Source organism: Pipistrellus kuhlii, unplaced genomic scaffold, assembly GCF_014108245.1.
Source record: "Pipistrellus kuhlii isolate mPipKuh1 unplaced genomic scaffold, mPipKuh1.p scaffold_m20_p_17, whole genome shotgun sequence".
NCBI lineage: Eukaryota > Metazoa > Chordata > Mammalia > Chiroptera > Vespertilionidae > Pipistrellus > Pipistrellus kuhlii.
In genome coordinates, this window is record NW_023425482.1 from 3,605,483 (window position 1) to 3,629,945 (window position 24,463).

Consider the following 24,463-nt stretch of genomic DNA (forward strand, 5'->3'; position numbering starts at 1 on the left):
CAAGGGGAGTGGTCAGCATGTTTACAATGTTCTCATGAGTTTCACTTGTTTTGGCAGCACTTGCTGCACCTCACACAGCCCATTAGCTACCTGGGAAGGAACTAGGGAGGGCTATATTGTTAAATTTAATTTAGAGGGCTCTGCCCTCCAAGCTGGTACTTGTTTGTGGCCCTGCCACAGGTCAGTTCGAGACTTAACCCTATGGCTGCTCCCTACAATAACCCACACGGACGTGTTTAGAAAACAAGTTTCTTTAGATTTTCTATTGGAGTCCTATACAGTCCTTTAAAAGTTGGATTTAATAGGTACACTTTTGTTTGGCAAAGATGACCAAGTTCTGGAGGTGAACAGTGGTGATGGTTGCACCACCACAAGGGAATGTATATAATACTAAGGACTATACTCTTAAAATTGGGGGAAAAGTTAATTGGCATCCTCACTGTGGATTCGATATTGTCTTTAAAGAGAATGAAGTTTTGCTATATCTAATGGCATAGACTGAAATCCAAGATATGTTAAGTGAAGAAAGCAGAGTGCAAACCAGTCAGTGTGTATAGTGTGTTCCTTTTAAATAAGATTAAATGGTGACATATACTTATGCACATATCATTACCTGTTTATGAACATTATCTCCAAAAGTGCAACAGAAATCATGTGTAACTCAGAAGGGCCTGGAGCAAAGATAGGAGTAACATTTATTGTTCACTATATGTATTTTCATATTGTTGATCATGAGTATGTATTACTTTTTCAAATATAAGAACCTTAAAAAGTGAATGTATTCCTTAAAAACTGCCCTTGTTTTTAAAAACCTAAATCAATATAAGGATTAGTCATCTGAGTTTCAGAATTTTGTCAACTGAATCTTAAAGAGGATGTGTCTCAAACTTTGCAGTCACTTATCAGATATCTTGAGGGTTTCTAACACTCTTTTCTTCCTTCTCTACGTGCAGCATAATAAATGTGCCACATACTCTGTGGGGATGCAGAAAACTTACTCCATGATCTGCTTAGCCATAGATGATGATGATGATAAGACTGATAAAACGAAGAAAATCTCGAAAAAGCTCTCTTTCTTGAGCTGGGGTACCAGCAAGAACAGACAGAAGTCCGCCAGCACCTTGTCCCTCCCATCGGTTGGGGTTGTCAGGCCTCATGTCAAGAAGAAGCTCCCCGCTCCTCTCAGCCTCCTTACCTCCGACAGTTCTTTGTACTAACGCTCAGTCCCAAACGTTTCCAGTGCTGGCAAGGCCTTCATATTTGTGCCATAATGGGAAATTTCTAAATAGCCTCAATCCTGTTTTCTCAGTGTAACCTTACAATGGATGTCTATGAGTGAAAGTAACAAGGAACTTACAGAAATGTGTGGAAAACAAATTTATTCAAGGATTGTCACCATATTGCTGCACGTTATTTATTACACAACGTATTAGAAATAGAATAGCAATGAAAATATGGCAATTTTTAATGGCTACAATTATGACTTAGTTACCATCAGAGTTAAATTGGGGTTACCTATATTGGTCTTATATGTCAGTTTCCATATAAATTGGGTAATAGATCATTCCTTAATCCAAAATCTAGATGAGCCCAAATGAAGGCAGTCAAGGGACTATATGGATGGGTTTTAATTAGTATTACTAAAAGGGTTACAAAGAGCTGCTTTCTAAGGGGACTTCATTAACCTAAAATGTCAAGATTTTACTATTATTTCTATATAATATGAATGCTATTTCCAGATAAAGTCTAGTATCAAATTTGTCATGACTTATTAGATAAAACCATTTTGGAGCACCCTTCTAGTTACATGTCATTTACAAGTTGCTAACACAGTGGCAGTGTTAGATGAAGATGCTGTCTACAAGGTAGATAATATACTGTTTGATACTCAAAACATTTTTCATTTTGTTTAAAGTAGAAAGTACATAGATGTATATTTTAAGTCTTTTAAGTGGGTTGAATTTTAGAAGGTACTGATGTAAATGATTCATTTGACTTCCTAAAATGACATTCTTACCAGTTGATTTCTCATGCTATAAGCTGGATGATACTGTGATTCTAATAAGATTCACTGTTGACATAGCACAAGTTATATAGTTTAAAAACATAGCATTGAGATCTAATTTTGAGAATTAACAAGAATTTAAAATATTCTCTAGTGTGCAATATCAAAAGGGAAGCAACACCTTTGGGAAAGTGTATCCACTGCTCTTAGGGCATTTTTGTGTAAATATTTAAATAAACAGATTCATTTGCCTGAGTTAATGTTTTTTATTTTTTTCACTTCAGTTCTCTCCTTTCAAAATGCTTCTATATTAATGCACAAATGATTTGTGTGGTTTTTTTAAAATTACTAACATTTCATAAAACTGGACTTTCAAGTTATCTTAGTATCTTTGAAAACATATTTAATTTTATTTTATTTACTTAATCTTCACCCAAGGATATTTTTTTCATTGGATTTAGAAAGAATGAAAGGGAGAGTGGGAAGGAGGGAGGGAGAGAGAGAGAGACATCAATTGGTTACCCCCCTCATGTGCCCTGACTGGAGCAGGATTGAGCCTGCAACTGAGGTACATACCCTTGACTGGGAATGAGAACCGTGGGTTCAGGGTTCACGCTCTAACCACTGAGCAAAACTGGTGAGGGCAGTATTTACTTTTTGTATAGGCAGGTGTACCTTTTGATCCCCAGCTCTTCTTTCTGGACACAGCTGCCTGCCATTTGCCTATGTATCTTCACATTGTTGGCTATACATTTACAAACACACTCCCACTCCCCCCCAATTCTTCCCCTGCCCCCTCCCCCCACCCACCCACACACACACACACACACACACTTCGGTTTTTCATCTTTAAGTGGGTACTCTACACTCCAGGCTTTCTGTGTTCAGATGTGCCCAGTGATTATAAACAATTGCAGCCATCATAAAGGAAGCGATTGAGGGAGGAAACACAAAGGCTGTACAATTTATTTACAATGGCAGCAACCCTTAAGACCAGACCTGAAGAGCAGTGGCTTTGCCACCAGGAACAAGGGGCTTATGGTACACAGTGCTTCATTGTAGGTCTGTCTCCTTTAGAAGGTCATATCCACTGAAACCTGATAAGATCTTTCCATTACAGATATAGGTCAAGGTCACACATTCAAATCTGCCCAAGCTGGCTTTTTTATCAATCAGAGTCTCTAATTCTAGGGACTCTCTTAGGAAGATCGCCACTGGCCCTCTTCCTGGTAGCAGAGCCAGGCAGCACCAACTTAAATGCCAGCACATGGAGCAGCACAGGACAGCTGGCAGGGTCCACTCAGGCCTCCCCTCATCTTTCACTAGTTATGAGAGGAAATCTTTTTTTCTTGATTTTTAAATGTGAAAAGAAAACAAGAGCCTGCAGTTGGTGTAAAGTAGAACCGTAGCAGATGCTGTGGTAAGAGCTGTCACCGGGACTGTGTGAAGAACGCATGAATTTGCTGAGCTGCTGCCTGCCCAACGACCTGCTCCAGGTCTCGGATGGAAGCATTGCTTAGCTGCAGGAGACTCGGGAACTTCTGAAGCAGCAGGGAAGCTTTCACTTTCCCCACTCCTGGGATCTGCTGCACAGTTCGAAGTAAGAACGGCTCAGAGAGCCGAGCCTGCTGCTTCCTGAGAAAAGGATTCTTACTGGGTTCTTTGGTTTGCTCTTGAACCTAAAAGGAAATTAAAGAGCACGTGAGCACCCTCTAGAGGACTAACAGTTTCAGTTTTTCTATTTGGTTCAACTTTTCACTACAAATGTTTTCATATCATGAACGCAATTTTTCATCAGCAAAACTATTGAAAGGTGGACCATATGACTACACAAAGGAGTAGAGATAAAATTTTTAAAAGTAAAAACTTGGGTTTCCAGAAGGGTTAGGATAAAACCAATGAGAACATACTCTGAGGAATTCAAACTTGCCCTATGATCCACTGAGAAGTGTTTCAGTTGTATGAGATTAAGTGATGACTATGTCTAAATCAGACCTGCCTGTCAAAGGAGAAACCCAGTCTTCAGTTATGGATACAGGAAGGCAGACAATAGCACTACATCAAGGAAAGTTAGGAATAGTAAAACAAGAAACGTGGCAGAGAGCATGGAGGGATCTGTGAACAATTTAGTTCCCAATCTTAGCTGCACATCAGAGGAGAAGATTTAACATCAACAACATAACACAAATCGATGCTTAAGCCCTACTCCCACATTCTGATTTTTAACTGGTCTGAGGTAAGGCTCATGTATTGCTATTTTGAAAAGTTTCTCCACAGAATTCTGACGTACGATCAAGTTGAATAATCTTCAACAAGGTTTAAAAACAACATTACCTTGCACACTGAATGCTAATAAGATATGTGGGGATGAGGCAAAGCAACTGCTAGAGGATCTTTTCCCCAGCATCAATGCAGAGTAATTAATGATGGAGTCATCACAGCCTGGGAGTCTCAAATCAAGTCTCCAACTTGTTCACTTTGTAAACAGTTGCCTAAAATAGGTATCAAACTCAGCTGGTTGCAGGGGCAGCTTCTGGACTTAAATTCCTCAAAAAGGTTCTATGAAGCAACACAGAATGACTGGATTGCATTGATGAGCTTAGGAAGAAACCGTAACGAACAAAGCTGCTGAAAGATCCATGAAGGTCAGTTGAGAATCCTCAAGAGAGGGCTCTTACAGAGGAGCAGGAAGCAGCACTTACTAACTGGACAATGACGCAGGACGCTTCCATCTGGCTGGCCACTGGAAGCAATGCCATCCCGAGGTCCAGCACAGTAAACTTCTGTATGGCTGGGAAGTACTGTTCACTCGTGGGCGTTTTTTCAACTAGCACAATTCCTTGAAGATTGCTGGACTTCAAGGAAAAAAACAAAACAAAACAGTAAACCATTTTGTAACAAAATTCCTTTCAGGCTTAAGACAGCTATCCCTCCAAACGTTTGGAATGGCCAATGGTTTTATATAAGTTATTCCATACATAAGAGGAAGGAGGACTAGAAATTAATTTCCAATGTCAGTGTCTTCAATTCAGTACTTACATTTCTAACACGAACCAGCCTCTTTCGGTAGCTGTTTCCTGCCACCAAATCGGCTTCTGTGACATAAAGAATGCAGGATCTGACAGACAAGTAAAAATCTACCGGTGCTAGGCCATCTTCAAAAACAAGTTTAAATTTCCCTTAAATGCAGACATGAAAATAAGTTTGAATGAAAAAGGTAGCAATTGGTTGAACGTTTTTTTAAAAGTGGGGTGAGAACAAGAGAGGGTTTTTGCAGAGGGCAGCCCACCGACCTTGTATGCCCTGTGCCAGCTGCGACCCACGCCACTTCTCATTGGCAACCACGTGCCCCAAAGGCACGTGCACAGGGCCTGTGCCAGCAGGGGGGTTCCTCTCCATGGCGGTAGCCTCGATCTAAAGAGGGAAATGCAAGACTGATATGCAAGGCTGTCCTGCACATGGCCCCGCATTCCCCTCGAAGCCGGGACGGGGCCTCTTGGCAGGAGCCGGGCGTCAGTGTTCTCTCATTACTTGCCAAAGCCTAAGAACCAGGAGATTCCTGTCCTGGAGGCCCAGGCCCGCGTTTTCGTCACCTGCCCGACTACTCACACCCCAGCTCCTCCTTCCGCGCCCGGGCTGCACAGTTGCCTCCTCTCGTCTTGCCCGCCCTCCTCTCACGGCGCCGGATAGGCTATTTCATCAGAAATCGACATCTCCTCTGGCCAATAAGAGCACGGACAGCACGCACAGTTTCCGCCCCGGAGGGATTTGAACAGGACCCGCTGGTTGCCAAGAGCGACGGGCAGGAAGTATCCTGGGCCCTGATTGGCCGGTGGGGAAGCAGAGCCAGTGGCAGACGCGGTTGCTGCCGAGTCCCCGGAGTGGAAAATGCGTCCGGGGGCCAGGCCGGCGGGCGGGGACCGGGCTTTAGGGAGCGGTCCTGGGCTTTGAGGAGACTGGCTTGTCTGTCCGGACGCGGTGGGACCATTCCCCGCAGCAAAGATGCTCCTGGGCGTTCCGAGAGGCCGCAAGAGCCAGTTTGTAAGTAAATTCTCGCGCGGCCCGCGCCCTGGCCCGAGCACCAGGAGTGACAGGAGGAGAGTTTGGGATTGGGCTTGAGATTGAGGCAAGGTAGCGGCGCTCGGGGCAGTGGTTTTCCATTCGAAAAGCCCAGATCCTTTGTGCTCTAAAGAACCCTTCGTCCCAGGTGAGCCTCAGTGGGACAGGAATCGCCCTGTCTCCCCACATCGTTCTCTCAGGTGTCGGGGAGCTCACTCCTGCCCGCCACAGACCTGCTCCACTGCTGGTGTCCCCAGCAGGGAGTCGTTCTTGATTCCTCCCGCCACCCACCGCGGACACCCTATGGGAAGTTCTTCAGAGTCTGCCCACCAGATACATCTGGCAGCTGTTCCCGCCCCGCCCTGTCCTCCAGCTTCTTCCTGAACTGATGCAGCAGCTCCTCACTATTTCTCTGCTTTTTTTTTTTTTTTTTTTTTTTTTTTTTTTTTTTTTTTGCTACGTACTTGCTCTAGTTACCTGACTCCAACAATCCGTTAACACAAACCTCCCATCCCCATCCCGCACAACCAGTCTATTGATCTTACCAGTGTTCTCCCTGTCCTCATTTCCAGCCCTAGTTTCTAATTCCACAGTCTATCATTATAATCACTCTTTGTGTACACCCCCAACTCTCGTGCTGCTGTCTCTTTCGCCACTTGCCTGGCGAAACTCAAAACCTCCTTCTATTCAGTTCTCCATAAACGTAATACTTTAAGTGAGCAGAAAGCATTTTGATAAGGGCATTCCTGAACTCTGTTTTAAACCGAGGATAGAAAGCATGTCTGACTTGGCTACCTGTTCTCAGCCCCCGCAGCTGCAGCGAGCATTTTAGACAGGCTGAGAAGCAGGGAAGACATACTTGAGGCATGTTTTTGCATTGCAGTTTGCTTGCTCAGAGTGGCATTGTTGAGTTCCTGCTCTGTGTCAGATAGCCACAGTTAGTTGACAGCCTATGGCCACACCATCTAAAGGATTAGACGAACCCTTAAATAATTCATCATAGAGAGTATGTATAGAGATGAGGAAGGGTAGCAAGAAGTGAATTTTGGTTCATTGGTAGGAACCAACAGCAACTTAGCAGCCACACTACCATTAACCTGTCATCAAGAGATGGGGCTGCCCATGAGGGTCTTCCTGTGGTTTGAGATGGGTCCATCCTGTGTTTTAGAGGCTGAGGTCGGAAGACCACAGCGGGAAATGATTATAGTGGGTACAGTGAGAAATGTTCAGCATATTATGGAAGATTCACTTTATTAAAAAAAAAAAAAAAAGACCTTATCATGAGGCCTTTTTGGAGGATATATGGATTCCTTTTTATTTTATTTTTTCTCCTTGAGCATCTCCTTGGGGTGGGGGAGGAGGATGGGGAATGGGGGAGGAGGCAGATATTAAACTGTCAAATTGTGTGACCAGTGCGGGATGGTAGGTGCTACACAGTGCGGTAAACGGAGAATAGAGGAATATAGCAGACACTGCTCTGGAATGCCTGTTCTTGGGGTTGGCATGCAAATGAAATTGAGGATTTGGGGGGATGCTGCAGGAGACATTTGGAAGGTCTCTCCATCCCTCCTGAAGGATGCCCCAACCCTGGCTTTCCCCTTGGTTGTACCTGTCTTCTCCCCATACCTTATGCCTACCACTGCTTCATTAATCTTTCCAGGGGGCATTTTCAGTGGGTGCTCCCCACTGGGCCCCAGGATCACCTTAGTCTTGTTTCAAAACTCTTAAATGGAAACAATCCCCATTCTTAGTCCCAACCCATTGTTCTAGCCTCTCCCTCTCAGATGCCTCTATGTTATAGCAAACTCGATACTTGTTATTTCCAGTCTGGAAATGAAGCCACTAATGTCTTGCTTCATTCCTTTGTTCATGCTGTTCCCTCTTCCTAGAATGCTTTTCTTCATATTTCCCGAATGTGAGAGCAGTAGCCATCTTTGAAGATCTAGTCTAAATTTCTCTGTGGTTTTCTCCAAGGGGCATAAGAGGGCCCCTTCCCTCCCCGGGTCACCTCAGCACTTTTCTTATCTTTCCCCTGGCACGTTCCATAATTCCCTGTTACATAGTAAGTATTTGCATGTTTTCCTCTGCACTCTCCCTCCTCTCCAAGGTTTATTAATTGCTGTCATGCCATTTTGCTTCTAGTAGGTGTGAATGAATGGCTGGTGCACAGAATGATTGGGCTATTCTCAGAAACTTCTGAGAGACTCCCAGTTGCCTAAAGCAGATTCCCCTTACTTTTAATGTGTGTAGGAACTAGTTTTTGTTATTCTGCATTATCAGAACTACCTAAAATGTACAGGTGTAGAGCGAAGTGCTAAGTGCTGGAGTTCAGGGTTGATAAAGAAAAGATGGTTGCCTGCTCCCAGGAAGCTTCTGTTCTGTAGGGGGTTGGCAAGTGATTGCCTGAGGTCACCGGAGGCAGTGCTATAAGACAAGTGGAGGTGCCTCGGGGCTCCCCTGGGGGTCAGGAAAGCTGCTCTGAGGAGGAAAGGTGAAAGGCCCCACTCTAAATGCTCCCTGGGTGGGCATGCCTGCCTGGCCACTTGAGCGTGGGGAGGAGTGGGCCTCCTGGTGGGGCTAGGCCCCTGAACTGCCAGTGTCCCTTCTTAGGCCTAGGGAGGGGTGGTGGCAGGCCCCAAGTGATTCTTTACACAGTGACCTGTTCTGGGTTTTATTTGTGCAGAAACACATCATCCATGGCCTTCTACCTGCAGCCAGCATTGCTCCGAAGCCAGCTGTGCCCCGCACACCTCCTCCCCGCAGCCCCAACCCCTCTCCAGAGAGACCGAGGTGAGTCTCAGGTGAGCAGGCACTGAGGTCACCCTTGTGCTCAGCCGCCAAGTGGTGGGTCCAACTGGCAAGATTACAAGTAGGGTGATTAGAATCATGTCCTTTGAAATATTTATCATGGATCCATAATTTAATATGATTTCTCTGTGGGATAATGGCCTATCTCTTTCAGGTGTGGACTCCTCACATTTCGTAATTGAATGCAATTAGTATTTTTCAAAATATTAAAGCCCAAGTATTTCAGTTGATGGTATGTTAAAAGGAATTTTAATTGTGGACATAATTTTCTCTTTAAACACAAGTCGGCCTTTCAAACGAGCTGCTTTGTGGGAGGGAATGAGAAGCGGGTTCACTCCCCAGGGCCTGGGATTTCCCACGTCCTCCAGGGCTCCTAACACGTCGGTTAGATGACTTTGTGTTATACATCATCAAAACTAAGGCCCCTGCCTGTGCTCTCAAAGATTTTAGATATAGGAGAAAGTTAGAGTATTTTTTGTACATTAGATACCTGGATGCATGACTTGATATTAACAATGAGAACAAATTTCATTCCGGGATGATACCTTCTTCTAGTGTTCTTTGAAACTAGAATATTGTATGCCTCCTGATTAAAAAACACAAATATTTTTAGTGTTTGTTTTCTCCTTTAGTATAATCTTGATAATAAGAATAGCCACTTATTAGTACTTACTCTGTGTCAAGGAATCCAGTAAGTGCTCCGCCTCTCAGTGACCCCATGAGAGAGGTCCTGTTGGCATCTCTCCGAGCTCCAGTGTCAGCATTTGCCTGAAGCCTCACAGCTGGCGAGCAGTGGCATCGCTGCGCTGCCCTTGAAGGTCTGTCCAGCTCCATTAAGCAGTGATATTATAACTTAAATGTTTCTGTAGCAGCAGCAGTAACGAGACAGGCAGCTTTACATCCCATTATAAAGCAGAAAAGCAAAAGAACGGGTCATGCTGAAACCGGTTTGGCTCAGTGGTAAAGCGTCGGCCTGCAGACTGAAAGGTCCCAGGTTCGATTCTGGTCAAGGGCATGTACCTTGGTTGCGGGCACATCCCCAGTGAGGGTGTGCAGGAGGCATCTGATGGATGTTTCTCTCTCATTGATGTTTCTAACTCTCTATCCCTCTCTCTTCCTGTCTATAAAAAAAAATCAATAAAATTTATTAAAAAAAAAAAAAGAACGGGTCATATCCTGCCAAGCATGCTATAGACTCATTAGAAAACTTCTAATAGTCTCTGTGATTTACAGAAATATATTCCCAGATTGTAATCTTTATAAACCCCAAATAAACAACATGACTTTAGCAAACTTGGCATACTTCTAGATCTTTTTATTTTTAAAAAATAACACTTAAATTAATATTTGATATTATCCCACTTCATGTGTAGTATAATAGTGTAAGAGTCTTTTGTTATTTACTTTGCCTCCCTCCCATCCATTGTATAACTATCATCATACATTTTAATTTTATCTATTATAAACTGCATAATATATTACTATTTTTGCTTTAGTTATCTTTTTTAAAAACAGTGTGTTTTTTTGGGGTATATTGGGCTATGATCAACTTTGTATTTAGAAAAATTTTTTTTAAATTTATTTCAGAGAGGAAGAAGAGGGAGAGAGATAAAAACAGATCGAGCCCATAACCCAGGCATTTACCCTGACTGGGAATTGAACTATGACCTCCTTGTTCATAGGCCGATGCTCAACCACTGAGCCACACTGCCTGGGCCATATTTAAAATTTATAATGGGTAAATTTTTTTTTAAATAAGTTTTTATTGTTCATATTATTACAAATGTTCCTTCCCCCCCCCCCACCATTGCTCTCCTCCACCAGGTTCCCACCCCACCCTCTGCCCTTTCCCCTCTCCCCATTGTCCTCATCCATAGGTGCACAGTTTATGTTCAGTCTCTTCCCACGCCCCCCTCTCCCCTTTTCCCCAAGAATTGTCAGTTCACTCCCCTTCCATACCTCTGATTCTATTATATTCAACAGTTAATATTGTTCATCAGATTTTTTTTTAATTTCCTTGTTTTTTTAGATTGACTTGTTGATAGTTACGTATTTGTTGTTCATAATTTTTATCTTTGTTTACTTTCTCTTCTGAAAGAACCCCCTTCAGCAATTCATATAATTCTGGTTTGGTGGTGATGAACTCCTTTAGCTTTTTTTTATTAGTGAAGCTCTTTATCTGGCCTTCGATTCTGAGTGATAGCTTTGCTGGATAGATTATTTTTGGCTGTAGGTTCTTGCTATTCATCACCTTGAATATTTCTTGCCATTCCCTTCTGGCCTGCATGGTTTCTGTTGAGAAGTCAGCTGACAATCGTATAGGTGCTCCTTTATAGGTTACAACCTTCTTTGCTATTGCTTCTTTTAATATTCTCTCTTTGTCTTTTGCTCTTGGAATTTTAATAATGATGTGTCTTGGTGTGGTCCTCTTTGGATTCCTTTTGTTTGGAGTTCTGTGTGCTTCCTGGACTTGTAAGTCTAATTCTTTCACCAGGTGGGGAAAGTTTTCTGTCACTATTTCTTTCAGTATGTTTTCGATATCTTGCTCTCTCTCATCTTCTGGGACCCCCATAATTCTGATGTTGGTTCGCTTGAAATTGTCCCAGAGGTTTCTTACATTATCTTCAATTTTCTGGATTCTCTTGCCTTCTAGCTTCTGGCTCTTTATGTTCCAAATCTTTGACTTGATTCTTGCGATCTTCCCTTCTGTTTTTATTACTCTGTAAAATATTTTTTATTTCAGACAATGTATTCTTTATTTCTTGTTGATCCCTTATCATTTCTTGTTGATCCCTTATCATTTTTTGTTGACTCCTTATTAATTCTAGTTGATCTCTTTTCATGTCCTCATAGGTCTTATCCATCTTTTCTAGGAAATTCTTGAAAAACCTTATAAGCGTAGATTTGAACTCTATATCCAGACGCTTTTTGTCCTCCATTTCTTTTGTTTGTGATCTATTTTGTTGTCGCATTTCACAGTTACAGATGGGACGGGGTTTCAGGGTGGAGCCTGCATCTTTGGCTTCTGTCAGCCCTGCCCTATGCGGGTCCTTCAGTGCTGGCTGCCGGCGCCTCTGAGAGAAAGGTGCCCTCGATTTTCACCTGCTGCCAAACAGTCTATGCTCTCCCACAATGAGCCCGGTATTGGGGCTCAGTTCAGTTGGAGGTGGAGTTGGAGGTGGCATTCAGAGCAGTCTGGAGCTCCAGTCTCCTTCCCGTCAGGGCAATCCCGCGGCACAGCCGACCGTCCCTTCTCTGCGCGCCGTGTGCGCGCCTCCGGGACCTCCTTTCGCCTCTCCCCGGGGTTCCGCCTTACAGCCCGGCTCCCTATGGCTGAGCCTGAGTCCCCGGGGTCTGGCCTAAAACTGGGGTTCAGAGCAGTCGGGGGCCCAGCACAGTCGGAGTTTTATCTCCTTTCTGCTAGGGAACGCCCGCCAGGCACTCGGCCTCCCTCCTCTCTGGCTCTGTCCTCTCCGCGCGCGCCGCGTCTCCGTACCTTAGGCTTTTCCAGTTCCTCCGCGCCTCCTTCTGGTTTTCTCCTTGCTTCTCGCTGTAGAATTTCCAGTCAGTCAACCTTCCTGTAGTTCTGGGCAATGTCCGTTTTATATTTTAGTTGTATTTTATTGAAATTGTTGTGTGCGGCTGCGGCTAGGTGTTCACCTGGGCGCAGCCATCTTGGATCTCTCTATAATGGGTAAATTTTTGACGTAGGTTTACACCTGTGAAACCATCAAGATAATAAATATCTATTATTCCTCAAAGTTGAATGTCCCTCTCTTTCACCTCCCATTCCCCTCACCAACCCATCCTCATCCCCATTCCCAGGCAACCATTGATCTGCTTTCTGTCACTATAGATTAGCCTGCATTTTCTTTTCTTTTTTCTTTCTTTTTTAAAATTTCAGATTTACTATTTCTTTTGTTTCTCTTTTATTTTATTTTTATTTTTAAAAAATATATTCTATTGATTTTTTTACAGAGAGGAAGGGAGAGAGTCAGAAAGTTAGAAAGATTGATGAGAGAGAAAAATTGATCAGCTGCCTCTTGCACACCCCTCTTGCAACCAAGGTACATGCCCTCGACTGGAATCGAACCAGCCTGTGGACCCTTCAATCCACAGGCTGATGCTCTATCCACTGAGCCAAACTGGTCAGGGCTTTATTTTATTTTTTAATTTTTATTGATTTCAGAGAGAAAGGGAGAGGGAGAGAGATAGAAATATTAATGATGAGAGAGAATCATTGATTGGCTACCTTCTGCATGCTCCCTACTGGGGATCAAGCTTGCAACCTGGCATGTGGCCTTGACTTGAATCAAACCCAGGACCCTTCAGTCCGCAGGCTGATGCTCTATCCACTGAGCCAAACCAGGTAGTCTGCATTTTCTAGAATTTTATATAAACAGAATTACATAAAATAATTAAGCTGTCCTCTTCCATTCAGTATAATTATTTTGACATTCATCTATATAGTTGTGGAAACCAGTTAATTTGTGTTTTATTATTGCTGAGTAGTAAATGTTCCATTACATGAATACAGGCAGTCCTCGGGTTACATCGGATTTGACGTATGTCGTTTCGTGGTTACGTCACCATCTCCCATTTATTTATAAAAAAACTAAGTTATTTCATTTTGACATATGTACATATGTGCTTTATGTTTTTTATTATTTATTTACCACAAATAAAGTCAGGAATTGTTATCTTTCTTTTAAACTTATTTCACTGTTTCACTTCATTACTGCTGTGTCTGTGCTCCGTGTGAGTGACGTAGGTGCTTATGTAGGTGGGTTCCGGCTTACAGCGAAAATTGTGTTTCATTGCACTGCACCCTAGGAACAGATCTCCGATGTAACCTGCTGTGTGCCACAGTTTATTTATCTACCCACCTATTGATGGATATTTAGGTTGTTTCCAATTTGAGGTTACTAGAAATAAAGCTGCTATGAACATTTGCATACAAATGTTTGATTGGACTTATACTTTCATTTTTTGGGGTAAATATCTAGGAATGAAATACCTGCTTCATGTACTAGTGTATTTAACTTACTAAGAAATTGCCAAACTATCTCCCAAAGTTGTGATTCCATTTATGTTCCCCCAGCAGTGTATAGTTCCAGATTCTTCACATCCTCAGCAACATTTGATTTGGTCGGTCTTATTTTTATGTGGGTAGAGGTATAGGCGGTATGGATTCAAGTTCCTTTTTCACATATGGGTAACTGTTTGTTCCAGCACAGGTTGAAGGCCATTATATTAGTTAACTATTGCTATGTAACAAATTACACCAAAACTTAGTGGCTTATGCCGGGACCGGTTTGGCTCAGTGGATAGAGCGTCAGCCTGCGGACTGAAAGGTCCCGGGTTCGATTCCGGTTGAGGGCATGTACCTTGGTTGTGGGCACATCCCCAGTAGGGGGTGTGCAAGAGGCAGCTGATCGATGATTCTCTCTCATCGATGTTTCTAACTCTATCCCTCTCTCTTCCTCTCTGTGAAAAATCAATAAACTATATATAAAAAACAAAAACAAAAACAAAAAACCTTAGTTGCTTAAAACATAAAACAATAGCAGTTTTTTTAATCTCATATCTCACTATGTTCTTTTTTTATTATTACTTTTTCCTCTTTGCATTCATTTTAGTTATTTTTTATTGTAATGCCTTCAGTTTTATAAGTCTTTTCTGTAATCCCTATCCAGTATAATTTTCATCCACTGAAGTTCAAGCCTTTTTTATAACCTTTCATTTCTCTACTTAGCTTTTGAACATGTGGAATTCAGTTATAACTGTCTTAATGACCTTCTCTGCTAATTCTGACATATGTGTTCAGTTCTGACTGGATTTTTTTGTTTCTTCTTTTTATTATGTTTTTTGTCTTTTTGCATGCCTGGTTATCTTTGATTATATACTAGACATTATTGTGAGTTTTATGTTATTAAGTACTAGATATTTTTATATACCTACTAGAGGCCCAGCGCATGACATTCATGCCCTGGGGGAGTGGGGGGTTTTCCCTCAGCCCGGCCTGTGGCCTGTGCCCTTTCCCAGTCCAAGACCCTCAGGGGATGTCCGACCAATGGCTTAGGCCTGTAAGAAGCAGTCAGACATCCTTAGACCTGCTGTGGATGTGGGAGAGGCTCCCACCACCACTGCTGCACTCGCCGGCCCTCAGCGTGGCTTTTGGCTGATCGCCCCTAACCCCTCTGCCTGCCTGCCTGATTGCCCATAACCGCTTGACTCCCAGTGAGAGTGCACTGACCACCAGGGGGCAGCTCCTGTGTTGAGCATCTGCACTCTGGTAGGCAGTGCATGTCATTGTGACTGATAGTTCCCCATTTGGTTGATTTGCATATTATCATTTTATTATATAGGACTAGAGGCCCAGTGCACATGGGTAAGGGGAACCCTCAGCCCGGCCTGCATCCACTCGCACTGTGGGACCCCTCAGGGGATGTCCAGCTGCCAGTTTAGGCCTGATCCCTCTTACAATCCAGGACCACTGACTCCTAACCACTGGCCTGCCTGCCTGCCTGCCTGCCTGATCACCCTCAACCCCTCTGCCTGCCTGCCTGCCTGTTTGCCCCTAACTGCTCGCCTGCCTGCCTGATTGCCCCTAACCTCCTCTGCCTTGGCCCCCACGGCAGCTTCGTTCAGAAGAACGTCTGGAATGACGCCCGGAAGGTCATTTGGCTGTCCAGTCTAATTAGCATATTATATTGTTTTTATTATAGATAAATCTTCTTGAATTTTGTACTGCAAAATTTTGTAACTGCAATTAAGTTACCTTGAACCAGTTTGATCTTTTGGGTAGTGCCATTGTGATTTGATAGGTGAGGTCTAGGACTAATTATTCCCCACTACTGAGGCAAGACCTTTTGAAGTCCTTTTGGAATATTGTTCCCAACATCCCTTGAATTATAATTTTTTCCTGTCTGACTATTGGGAATAGACACTGACCTCAACCATATGTAGGCATCTGGCACTGTTCCTCTAATCCTTAGGAATGGTTCTTCCCCCAGTCTTGGGTAATTTCCTTGCATGCATGCACTGAGGAGCATTTTTCTAAACCTCAGGGGGGACTTTCTTCAGATTTCCTGAGTTTTCTCTGTTCAGCTCTCTTCTTTCTGATACTCTGTCTTTCAAATTCTACCTGTTGTTGTGTTCCCAGAACTTCAGCTTCATCTATACAACTCAGGAAGTCTGCCTGACCCCACCTCAGTTTCTCCTTCCTTTGCTGAGACCTGGGAAGTCTCTCTGGCAGTAAGCTGGGCCATTTGTTAAGTCTGTTATTTTGTTTTACTTTTTCAGATGGGAGGGTAAATCTATTATTCTATCTTTCCTATATTATGGTTTTGAATAATTTATATCTTCTTATACTTCCTTTTTCCCCTATCCTGTTCTTTTATCTATACCAGTGGTTGGGACATTGCGGCTCTGTTGACTAAAGAGTTTGCCGACCACTTGTTAGGGGCTTAATCACAAGGAACAACAACAACCTGTAATTATTGGAATTGAGAGTCTAGGTCAGTGGTCCGCAAACTCTTTAGCCAATAGAGTGAGCCGCAGTTTGCTGACAACTGATCTATACTAATAAAAGGGTAATATGCTGATTAGACTGGTAGACCTTCCAGGAGACCTTCCGGACATTCTTCTGGACAAAGCCATGGTGGTGGGGCCCAGGTAGAGGCAGTTAGGGGCCAAGAGGGGAGAGCAGTTGTGGGTGATCAGGCCAGGATGGGATGGCAGTTGTGGGTGATCAGGCCAGGGGGGTGGAGGGGCATTGGGGATGATCAGGCTGGCAGGGGGTAGAGGGTGGTAATTGGAGGTGAGCAGGCCAGCAGGGGGCCAGTGGGGGTGAAAAGACCGGCAGGGGGGGCAGTTAGGGGTGATCAGGCTGACAGGGTAGGGGGAAGTTTGGAGCGAGCAGGCTGGCAGGCAGAGTGGTTAGGGGCAATCAGGCAGGCAGGCAGGCAGGCAGGCAGGTGAGCAGTTAGGAGCCAGCAGTCCCAGATTGTGGGATCAGGCCTAAACCATCAGTCAGACATCCTCTGAGGGGTCCAACATTGGAGAGGGTGCAGGGACACCCCGACCCCCTGCATGAATTTCATGCACCAGGCCACTAGTTTTAATATAAAAACCATTTGAATATAGACTCCCTTGATTAGAGATCTAGTTTCATCTCCTATTAGCTTAGAAGTCTTGGACAAGTCATTTAATTTACATGAAAAATGGAGGTGACAATAATATCTCTTCATAAAGTTGATGTGAGAATGAATTAAGATTGTTTGATGGCACATAACAGACTGCAGGCCTGTGGTCAGTAGATATGCACTAAACATTGTAGAACAGATGGTGTGTTTTGATTAATATATGTATCCTGTTGTTTAACCTTTTCACCATCTCACTGGAATGCTTTTGTTCCATAGGTCTGCTCTGGCTGCGGTCATTCTAGCGACAACATTGACTGGCCGGACTATTGCCCTTCCTCAGCCACAACGGATATCCCAGTCTGAGAGTGACATGACCTACCTTGAAAATGACAGTTTCATCACGCCCTATGCCACCACCTCAGAGCTGAGGCATCAGTAAGGACCTATCTCTGATTCTGCTTCCTCTGGGAGCAGAGGAGGAGCAGCGTGTGTGTGTGTGTGTGTGTGTGTGTGTGTGTGTGTGTGTGTGTGTGATTATGACTAGAGCTTAGTAGTGAGTTTTTTTGTTTTGTTTTGTTCTTTTTTAAAACATATTTTTATCGATTTCAGAGACAAGAAGGAAAAAAGAGAGATAAAAACATCAATGATAAGAGAGAATCATTGATTGGCTGCCTCCTGCACCACCCCTACTGGCGATTGATCCTGCAACTCAGGCATATGCCCTGACCCAGAATCGAGCCATGACCTCCTGGTTCATAGGTCAATTTTCAACCACCAAGCATTAGTGAGGTTTTCGTCACCAATGTCAAAAGAACACTGTTCTGGGGTATTAATTATTCTTGAATTGTATCAGAGTTTTCTCTGGAGTGGATCTTGTTAAATTATGGCTTGTGAATGCAATGGTGGTTTTCATGGCCACACAGAGCCAGTGAATTTAGTGCTACTTTTAGACCTTAGTAGGATTCTCTGTGCCGCAACCTAGATGGTGAGAGTTGTCACTCACTGTTTGTCATGTATCTCTCCTCTGAACACTCATACTGATTTGACCATTGTTGACATCTATACTATAACTTTTCTTCTTCTTTAATGTCATTTCCTCCATTGCTTGAGCTGGGTTAATGCAACATAGGCCTAGGGCAGTGGTCGGAAAACTCATTAGTCAACAGAGCCAAATATCAACAGTACAACGATTGAAATTTCTTTTGAGAGCCAAATTTTTTAAACTTAAACTTCTAATGCCACTTCTTCAAAAAAGACTAGCTCAGGCCGTGTTATTCTGTGGAAGAGCCACATTCAAGGGGCCAAAGAGCCACATGTGGCTCTCGAGCCGCAGTTTGCCGACCCCGGGTGTAGGGAGTCAGGAAGGTTTCCTCCTGCAGAAGAGTGTTGAGGAGAGCACAGAGGAATTTACAAGATTCAAGTGGGAATGGCTTGAGGGATGGGGGATGCTCAGTGTGAGGCTGGGATGAGCTTCCTAGACAGAGAAAGAGGGAGCATGACACATGTGAGCAACAGAAGGGAGATGTTTGTGGCTGGGAGAACCTGAGGAGCGGGCAGGGGCCCAGTGTTCTGTTCTGAGGTTTGGTATCCTCCCTAGAAGCAGGAAGCACTGGGGGCTTTAAGGGCTTGAGGGATAAGCGGTGGGTGATACACAACCAGATTTGCCCTTTATCTGTCATGTTTATTCAATTTTGTTTTTGTTTGTATTTTTACATGCCAAATATTCTGTATGTTTCATGTAGTAAGATCTATCAGCCTTTTCTTTGTATTTTCTATCATTATTGTCAAATCTAGAAAGAACGTCCCTATTATATACAGCATTATATATATGCTCATGTATTTCTTCCTAGGACATGTTTATATTTTTGGTTTTTACATTTTAATCTTGACTCCATTTTGAGATATTTGAATATAGCCTATTTTTCTCTTGCTAGCAATTATACTTTGGCAGATTAGAGCTAAATATGAGGACAAGATTCTAAAATGTGTTGGGAAGAATAAGCAGCTAAGACCATCAAAAGAAACTGGGAAAGGAAGAATATTGACCCCAGGGGTAGGCTGCATTAGCCCCATTATATATTTTTTGTTAATCCTCTTCCAAGGATATTTTTTTAATTGATTTTTAGAAAGAATAGAAGGGAGAGAAGGGGCGGGGGAGAGAAAGATTGATGTGAAAGAGTCACATCAATTGGTTGACTATCACAGCGCAGGCACCCCAACTGAGGTAGGGATCGGGGATGGAACCTGCAACCCAGGTACGTGCCCTTGACTGGGAATCAAACCCGTGACCCTGTGGTGCATGGGCCAACACTCTGACTGCTGAGCCATACCAGCCAGAGTTAGCCCCATTATATTTTAAAACCTATAGTGGAGTTAGTAAAATAGAGGAGGACAGGTTCAGTAATAGAGCAGTGTTCATGAGCACCTGACGTGAACCTAGGGTTGGCAAGCATATTAATCTCTATTAAAGGCAACCGCACAGATCAAATGGAAAGGAAAGGATTCAACAATATATTGATTAGCAATTTTTTTGGAAAAATCAGCTTTGAGCCTTGCCTAATTCCAAAACAAATTTCTATTGAATGAAAGTATTGATTTGCATATATACATAAATGAGACTATTAAATCTTATATCCAACCTTATCAAAACTGCTATTTACTCCTACATCTAGATGGTTAAAAGAAAGTCTTAAAAATTATCTGTATGTTAAAAAAATTAATAGAATAGGAAAAATATTTGCAGTAAATATGAAGTCAGGCTTTTAATTTTAGAAGAAAAGAAAGTTAATTTCAAATTAGAATGGACATATTAGAAGCAAAATAAATAAATGGAGAAAGGACATGAATAGACAATTCACACTAGAGGAATTAAGGCTTACACACAGATATGGAAAAATATCTAGTCTCAATAAGATGCAAATTTATATTGTGAGATTTAATTTCTTTTGGCAAGTTTTATAATATTATTACCAATGTAGTCACAGGTTGGAAAATTATTTTTAAAATAATCTTGTGTGGTATGCATGTAGACCCACAAAATGTTTATACCGTTGACTAAGCAGTTTGCCATCTGGTTTGTTTTATAGGATTAATCCTAAAAACAGAAGAGATTATTTGCACGTAGATGTCCATTTCAGGGTTATTTATAGCAATGAAAATTGGGAGGGAGAAACCAGGTAAGGGAAATGGCTGACTAAACTGGTGTAACTACTTGAGTCTTTACCTTATAGCATTTTGACTTTAAAAACTTGTTAACAATGAAGCAGATTGTATTGTATGCAGTGTTAAGTATAAGAACCTCGGTAAAAAACTAGAAAGAAATTTTAAAAGAGTGTGCAGAGAGCCCGCTGGTGTGGCTCAGTGGTTGAGCGTTGACCCATGCACCCATGGTCACCTGTTGGATTCCCAGGCAAGGTACATGCCCAGGTTGCAGGCTAGATCCCAAGCAGGGGTCATCCAAGAGGCAGCTGATCAATGTTGATGTTTCTCGCTCATTAATGTTTCAATCTCTTTCTCTCCCTTCCTCTCTCTAAAGATCAATAAAAACACATTTTATAAAAAGTATGTATAATAGAAAGATGGGATAGTGGATGACTTAATCCTTTAGTTTCTATATCTTTTGTAAAAGTAGTTATAATACTTTCATGGTGGGGGCTCAGAGGCAGTGCATTTAACACATGTATATGTACCAGTGTGAAGTAAGTGGCGGCTTTAGTTACTTATTTTTCACTTTACAGACCGAACTGGCAGAGTGAGACAGGGAGAACGTCTTTGCCATCCTTTGAAATGCTGGACTACAGGGAGGAAGAGGACACTCCCTCGCACCTGTCATCTAGCGACAAGGAGTCCTCGGAAGTCAGTGCTCATAAGGAAGAGGGAAGAGCTGGTGTTGCTGTGTACGCCGTGCCACACGGAAATCAGGTATTTGTCATTCCAGAATTCCGTCTGCACCTTGACACTAACTTACAGTAAATGTGAATGTGTAAGGACTTTCTTTTCTCCCTTTTACCTTGATGGCTTTTGTTCTGGGGCTTATTTATTTTTTTAATGTGTCTAGTCTTGTTTTCTATCTGGTTAGGCTAAAATTTAAAACTTTTCCTTTAGCTTTCAAAAACAAACATCAACATTTTCAGTGTAGATTTTCTTCCGATGCTAAGTAATCCTGTTCTTGTCCTAGACCCCAAAGGCTACTTTTCTATCACCTTTCCCAGGTCATAGTTGCAACCTTTCTTCAAGTTCATGCCTGACAAAAGGAGTATCGTCATTTACCTCCATAGTAGCTGCTGCTGTTTGAGTGGTTACCGTGAGTCTCTACTTCAGGCTCTTCCATGTATTTACCTCCCAGTGTCTTGGTGCGGTAGGCTCCATGTTTGCACCTATCACAGGTGACAGCAGAGGTACTGCCTGACAGCACTGTAATTTATTTTTTCCTTCCTCTTTTTCACCAGCATTATAACGTGTTAGAATGGTAACTACAAATAAAGACTGACAGGTTCAAAGTATATTCATATTGATTAATTATATTGATTACCCACAACTTGAATCACATTTTTTTAAATAGATATTTTATTGATTTCAGAGAGGAAGAGCAAGGGAGAGAGAGATAGAAACATCAGTGATGAGAGGGAATCATTGATTGGTCGCCTCCTGGATGCCTCCTGCTGATTGCAATTGAGAGGTTTCATACTAACCTTTGCATTGTCCTGGCAGATGGCATAAATGAAAGGCCGCTATACGAAAGGGATTTCAATTTCCCGTAGTCTCACAATGATTTTTTTCCAGCTTCCTGGGAGCTGATAGACAGTATGTGAGGAAGACGCATTGACCTTTCCTTCACTAATATTTTCTTCATTAATATATGCCAGGCAGCTTCCATGTACCATTTCAAATATGTTTTTTTTAAATTGGTTTTTAGAGAGAGAGAAAGGGAGGGAGAGAGAATCATCAATTAGTTGCTTCTTGCACGCTCCCTACTGGGGATGAAGCCCACAACCTGAGTATATGCCCTGACCGGGAATCAAAGTAGCAACCTATTGGTACATGGGTTGATGCTTAACCACTGAGCAACACTAGCTGGGCAACATGTACCATTTCATTTACTTCACATCCTTGGGGGTAAGTATATAAAGAAACAGGATAAATGACTTGCCCAAGGTTCACCAACCACCCATCCAGTTGCAGAGGCAGGATTCAGATTAAGGTGAGCAATTTCCCCTATTAACATTAAAATTGGTGTTTATAGTCCTTGTGCCTATCAAGAATATTTCTTAGCCGAAACCAGTTTGGCTCAATGGTAGAGTGTCGGTCTACGGACTGAAAGGTCCCACGTTTGATTCCGGTCAAGGGCACATACCTGGGTTGTGGGCTCGATCCCTAGTGGGAGGCATGCAGGAGACAGCCGATCAATGATTCACTCTCATTGATGTTTCTAACTCTCCCTTCCTCTCTGAAATCATTTTAAAAAAAGAAAAAAAAAAGAAAATAAGAACCATTGATTGCTTGCCTCCCATATGTGCTCTGACCAGGAATCGAACCAGCAACCCTTTGATGCAAGGGCTGTCACTCCTGCACGCCCACATTGGGGATCGAACCTGAAACTCAGGCTTGTGCCCCGACCTGGAATCAAACTATGACCTCCAGTCAACCACTGAGCTATGCCAGCCAGGATTAATTAAAGCTTTTAAATTAGAATGTTGTTTTGAATATTGTAACAGTCCTCTGGTCTATTTATTTCTTTTTCTTTTATATGTATTTTTATTGATTTCAGAGAGGGAGAGAAAGAGAGAGATGGAAACATCAATGACAGGAGAGAATCATTGATTGCTATCTCCTGCAGCCCCCATCCCGCTGATGATTCAGCCCACACCTGGGCAGGTGCTTTGATTGGGAACCGAACCCACAACCTCCTGCTTCATAGTTCAACACTCAACCACTGAGCTATACTAGTCAGGCCTTTGGTTTATTTATTGATGTATTAATATATACAAAATATACATAAATCATAAGTGTACAGCTCAGTGAATTTTTATAAAGTAGCCACCACCCAGATTTTTAAAAAAAGAACATTATTAGTACCTCAGAAGTCCCTCTTTTGTGACAGAGAAAGGTCACTACTTCCCCCAGAGGTAAGCACTGCCCTAACCTCCAAGAGTAGATTAGATCTTAGAAAATAACCTTAGATTAGGTTTGCCCATTCTGAAAATTCTGTGAACTTAATCACATAGTAGATATTCTTTGTTGTTGTTTTTTAGTCTTCAGTTATTATGCATGCAGTGATTGGTTCATTCCTATTGCTGTATAATATTGCATTATGTGGAGAGAAACCAAGATGGCGGCATAGGATAGACACCTGAATGCAGCCTACCACAACAATTTTGAATTTAGAACTGGAAAACAGGGGAAACATCGCCCTGAAGGGCCAGACGGCTGGCTGAGAGGAGGCTCTACCATCCGGGAAGAAGAGAGAAGGCACACTGAGCCTCAAGAACTGTGAAGGTGCGGAGACCTGTGCACGCGAAAAGGTGGCCGCCTGAGTTCCCTGCTGGCTTACTCGCAGCACATGCGGAGAGGGTGGGCTGAGCTTGCGGCTGGCTTACTACAGGCACGCAGAGAGGGTGGACAGGTAAGATGGCTGGCTTTCTTATTCAGGAGGAAAACAGAACCACCCTATTGCTCTGATAGACGGCCCCAGTCAGGGAGAGGCCAGACTGTCAGGCAGTGGCAGAGATCTCTCGGAGGTGTGTGAAGCCAGCAGCCAGTACTGCAGGACTCAAGGAAGAGGTGACGGGAAACCAAAGCTTGTCTGCACCAACCTGAGACTCCGCCCAATCCAAGCTGAGCACAAAAGCCCTCCCAGAGGCTGGCTTTCTCGTTCGCTGCGAATAGGACTTTCCTGAGGAGGGACGGATCCAAAGCTTGTCTGCACCTATACCAAAGAGGTGCACGCGCCTGCAACCAATCTTGCGGGACTCACCAAAGCTTGTCTGCGCCACCCCGAGACTCCGCCCCATCCAAGTGGAGTACAGAAGCCCTCCTAGCTGAGACACTGCTGATCCTCACAGCCAATTGGCTTGGAGAGCAACGCTTCCCAGTAATACCAACAACAAGCAAGGCTTAACAACAAGACTGCACACATAGCCCAAAAAGGGCTGCACCAAGACTGTCCACCTCAGGTAACTGGAAAGGCTGTGCTCCTGGGTTCTAACAGAATACCTAGCACACAAAGCTATTCCATCAAATCAGGGAAGAAGCTAAAATGCAGAGAAGAGGCAGGACACAAAGGAAGGAGATGGAGGATAGTAAAAGAATTGACATTGAGTTCAAAACTACAGTTTTAATGTTTTTCAAGAATTTCCTAAAAAAAAAGCCGATAAAATAAATGAGACCTATGAGGATATGAAAAAGGATCAACTAGAAATAAAGAATACATTGTCTGAAATAAAAA

General features: G+C 43.0%; 3 protein-coding genes across 7 annotated transcripts in view; 2 read left to right on the forward strand and 1 right to left on the reverse strand.

The window, feature by feature from the left end:
- Window positions 1-2,260, forward strand: part of RHPN2 (rhophilin Rho GTPase binding protein 2) — a 55,126-nt gene extending 52,866 nt beyond the window's left edge. For all 3 annotated transcript variants that reach the window (XM_036440614.2, XM_036440615.2, XM_045582577.1), the window contains one exon: window positions 954-2,260. In XM_036440614.2, the coding sequence (XP_036296507.1) occupies window positions 954-1,217 (264 nt within the window). In that variant the 3' untranslated portion in view covers window positions 1,218-2,260. The remainder of the gene's footprint in view (window positions 1-953) is intronic.
- Window positions 2,261-2,728: 468 nt separating this feature from the next.
- On the reverse strand, window positions 2,729-5,642 carry FAAP24 (FA core complex associated protein 24). Its single transcript, XM_036440616.2, has 6 exons — window positions 5,599-5,642; window positions 5,299-5,419; window positions 5,045-5,184; window positions 4,708-4,860; window positions 2,830-3,684; window positions 2,729-2,794 (listed from the first exon to the last, which is right to left on the reverse strand). Exons 2-5 carry the CDS (start codon window positions 5,402-5,404, stop codon window positions 3,436-3,438), a joined length of 648 nt encoding a protein of 215 aa, XP_036296509.1. The 5' UTR covers window positions 5,405-5,419; window positions 5,599-5,642; the 3' UTR covers window positions 2,729-2,794; window positions 2,830-3,435.
- A 254-nt stretch (window positions 5,643-5,896) lies between these two features.
- CEP89 (centrosomal protein 89) overlaps window positions 5,897-24,463 on the forward strand; it is a 62,754-nt gene continuing 44,187 nt past the window's right edge. For all 3 annotated transcript variants that reach the window (XM_045582578.1, XM_045582579.1, XM_036440975.2), the window contains exons 1-4: window positions 5,897-6,046; window positions 8,748-8,854; window positions 17,296-17,454; window positions 20,757-20,940. In XM_045582578.1, coding sequence (XP_045438534.1) covers window positions 6,008-6,046; window positions 8,748-8,854; window positions 17,296-17,454; window positions 20,757-20,940 — 489 coding nt within the window. In that variant the 5' untranslated portion in view covers window positions 5,897-6,007. The remainder of the gene's footprint in view (window positions 6,047-8,747; window positions 8,855-17,295; window positions 17,455-20,756; window positions 20,941-24,463) is intronic.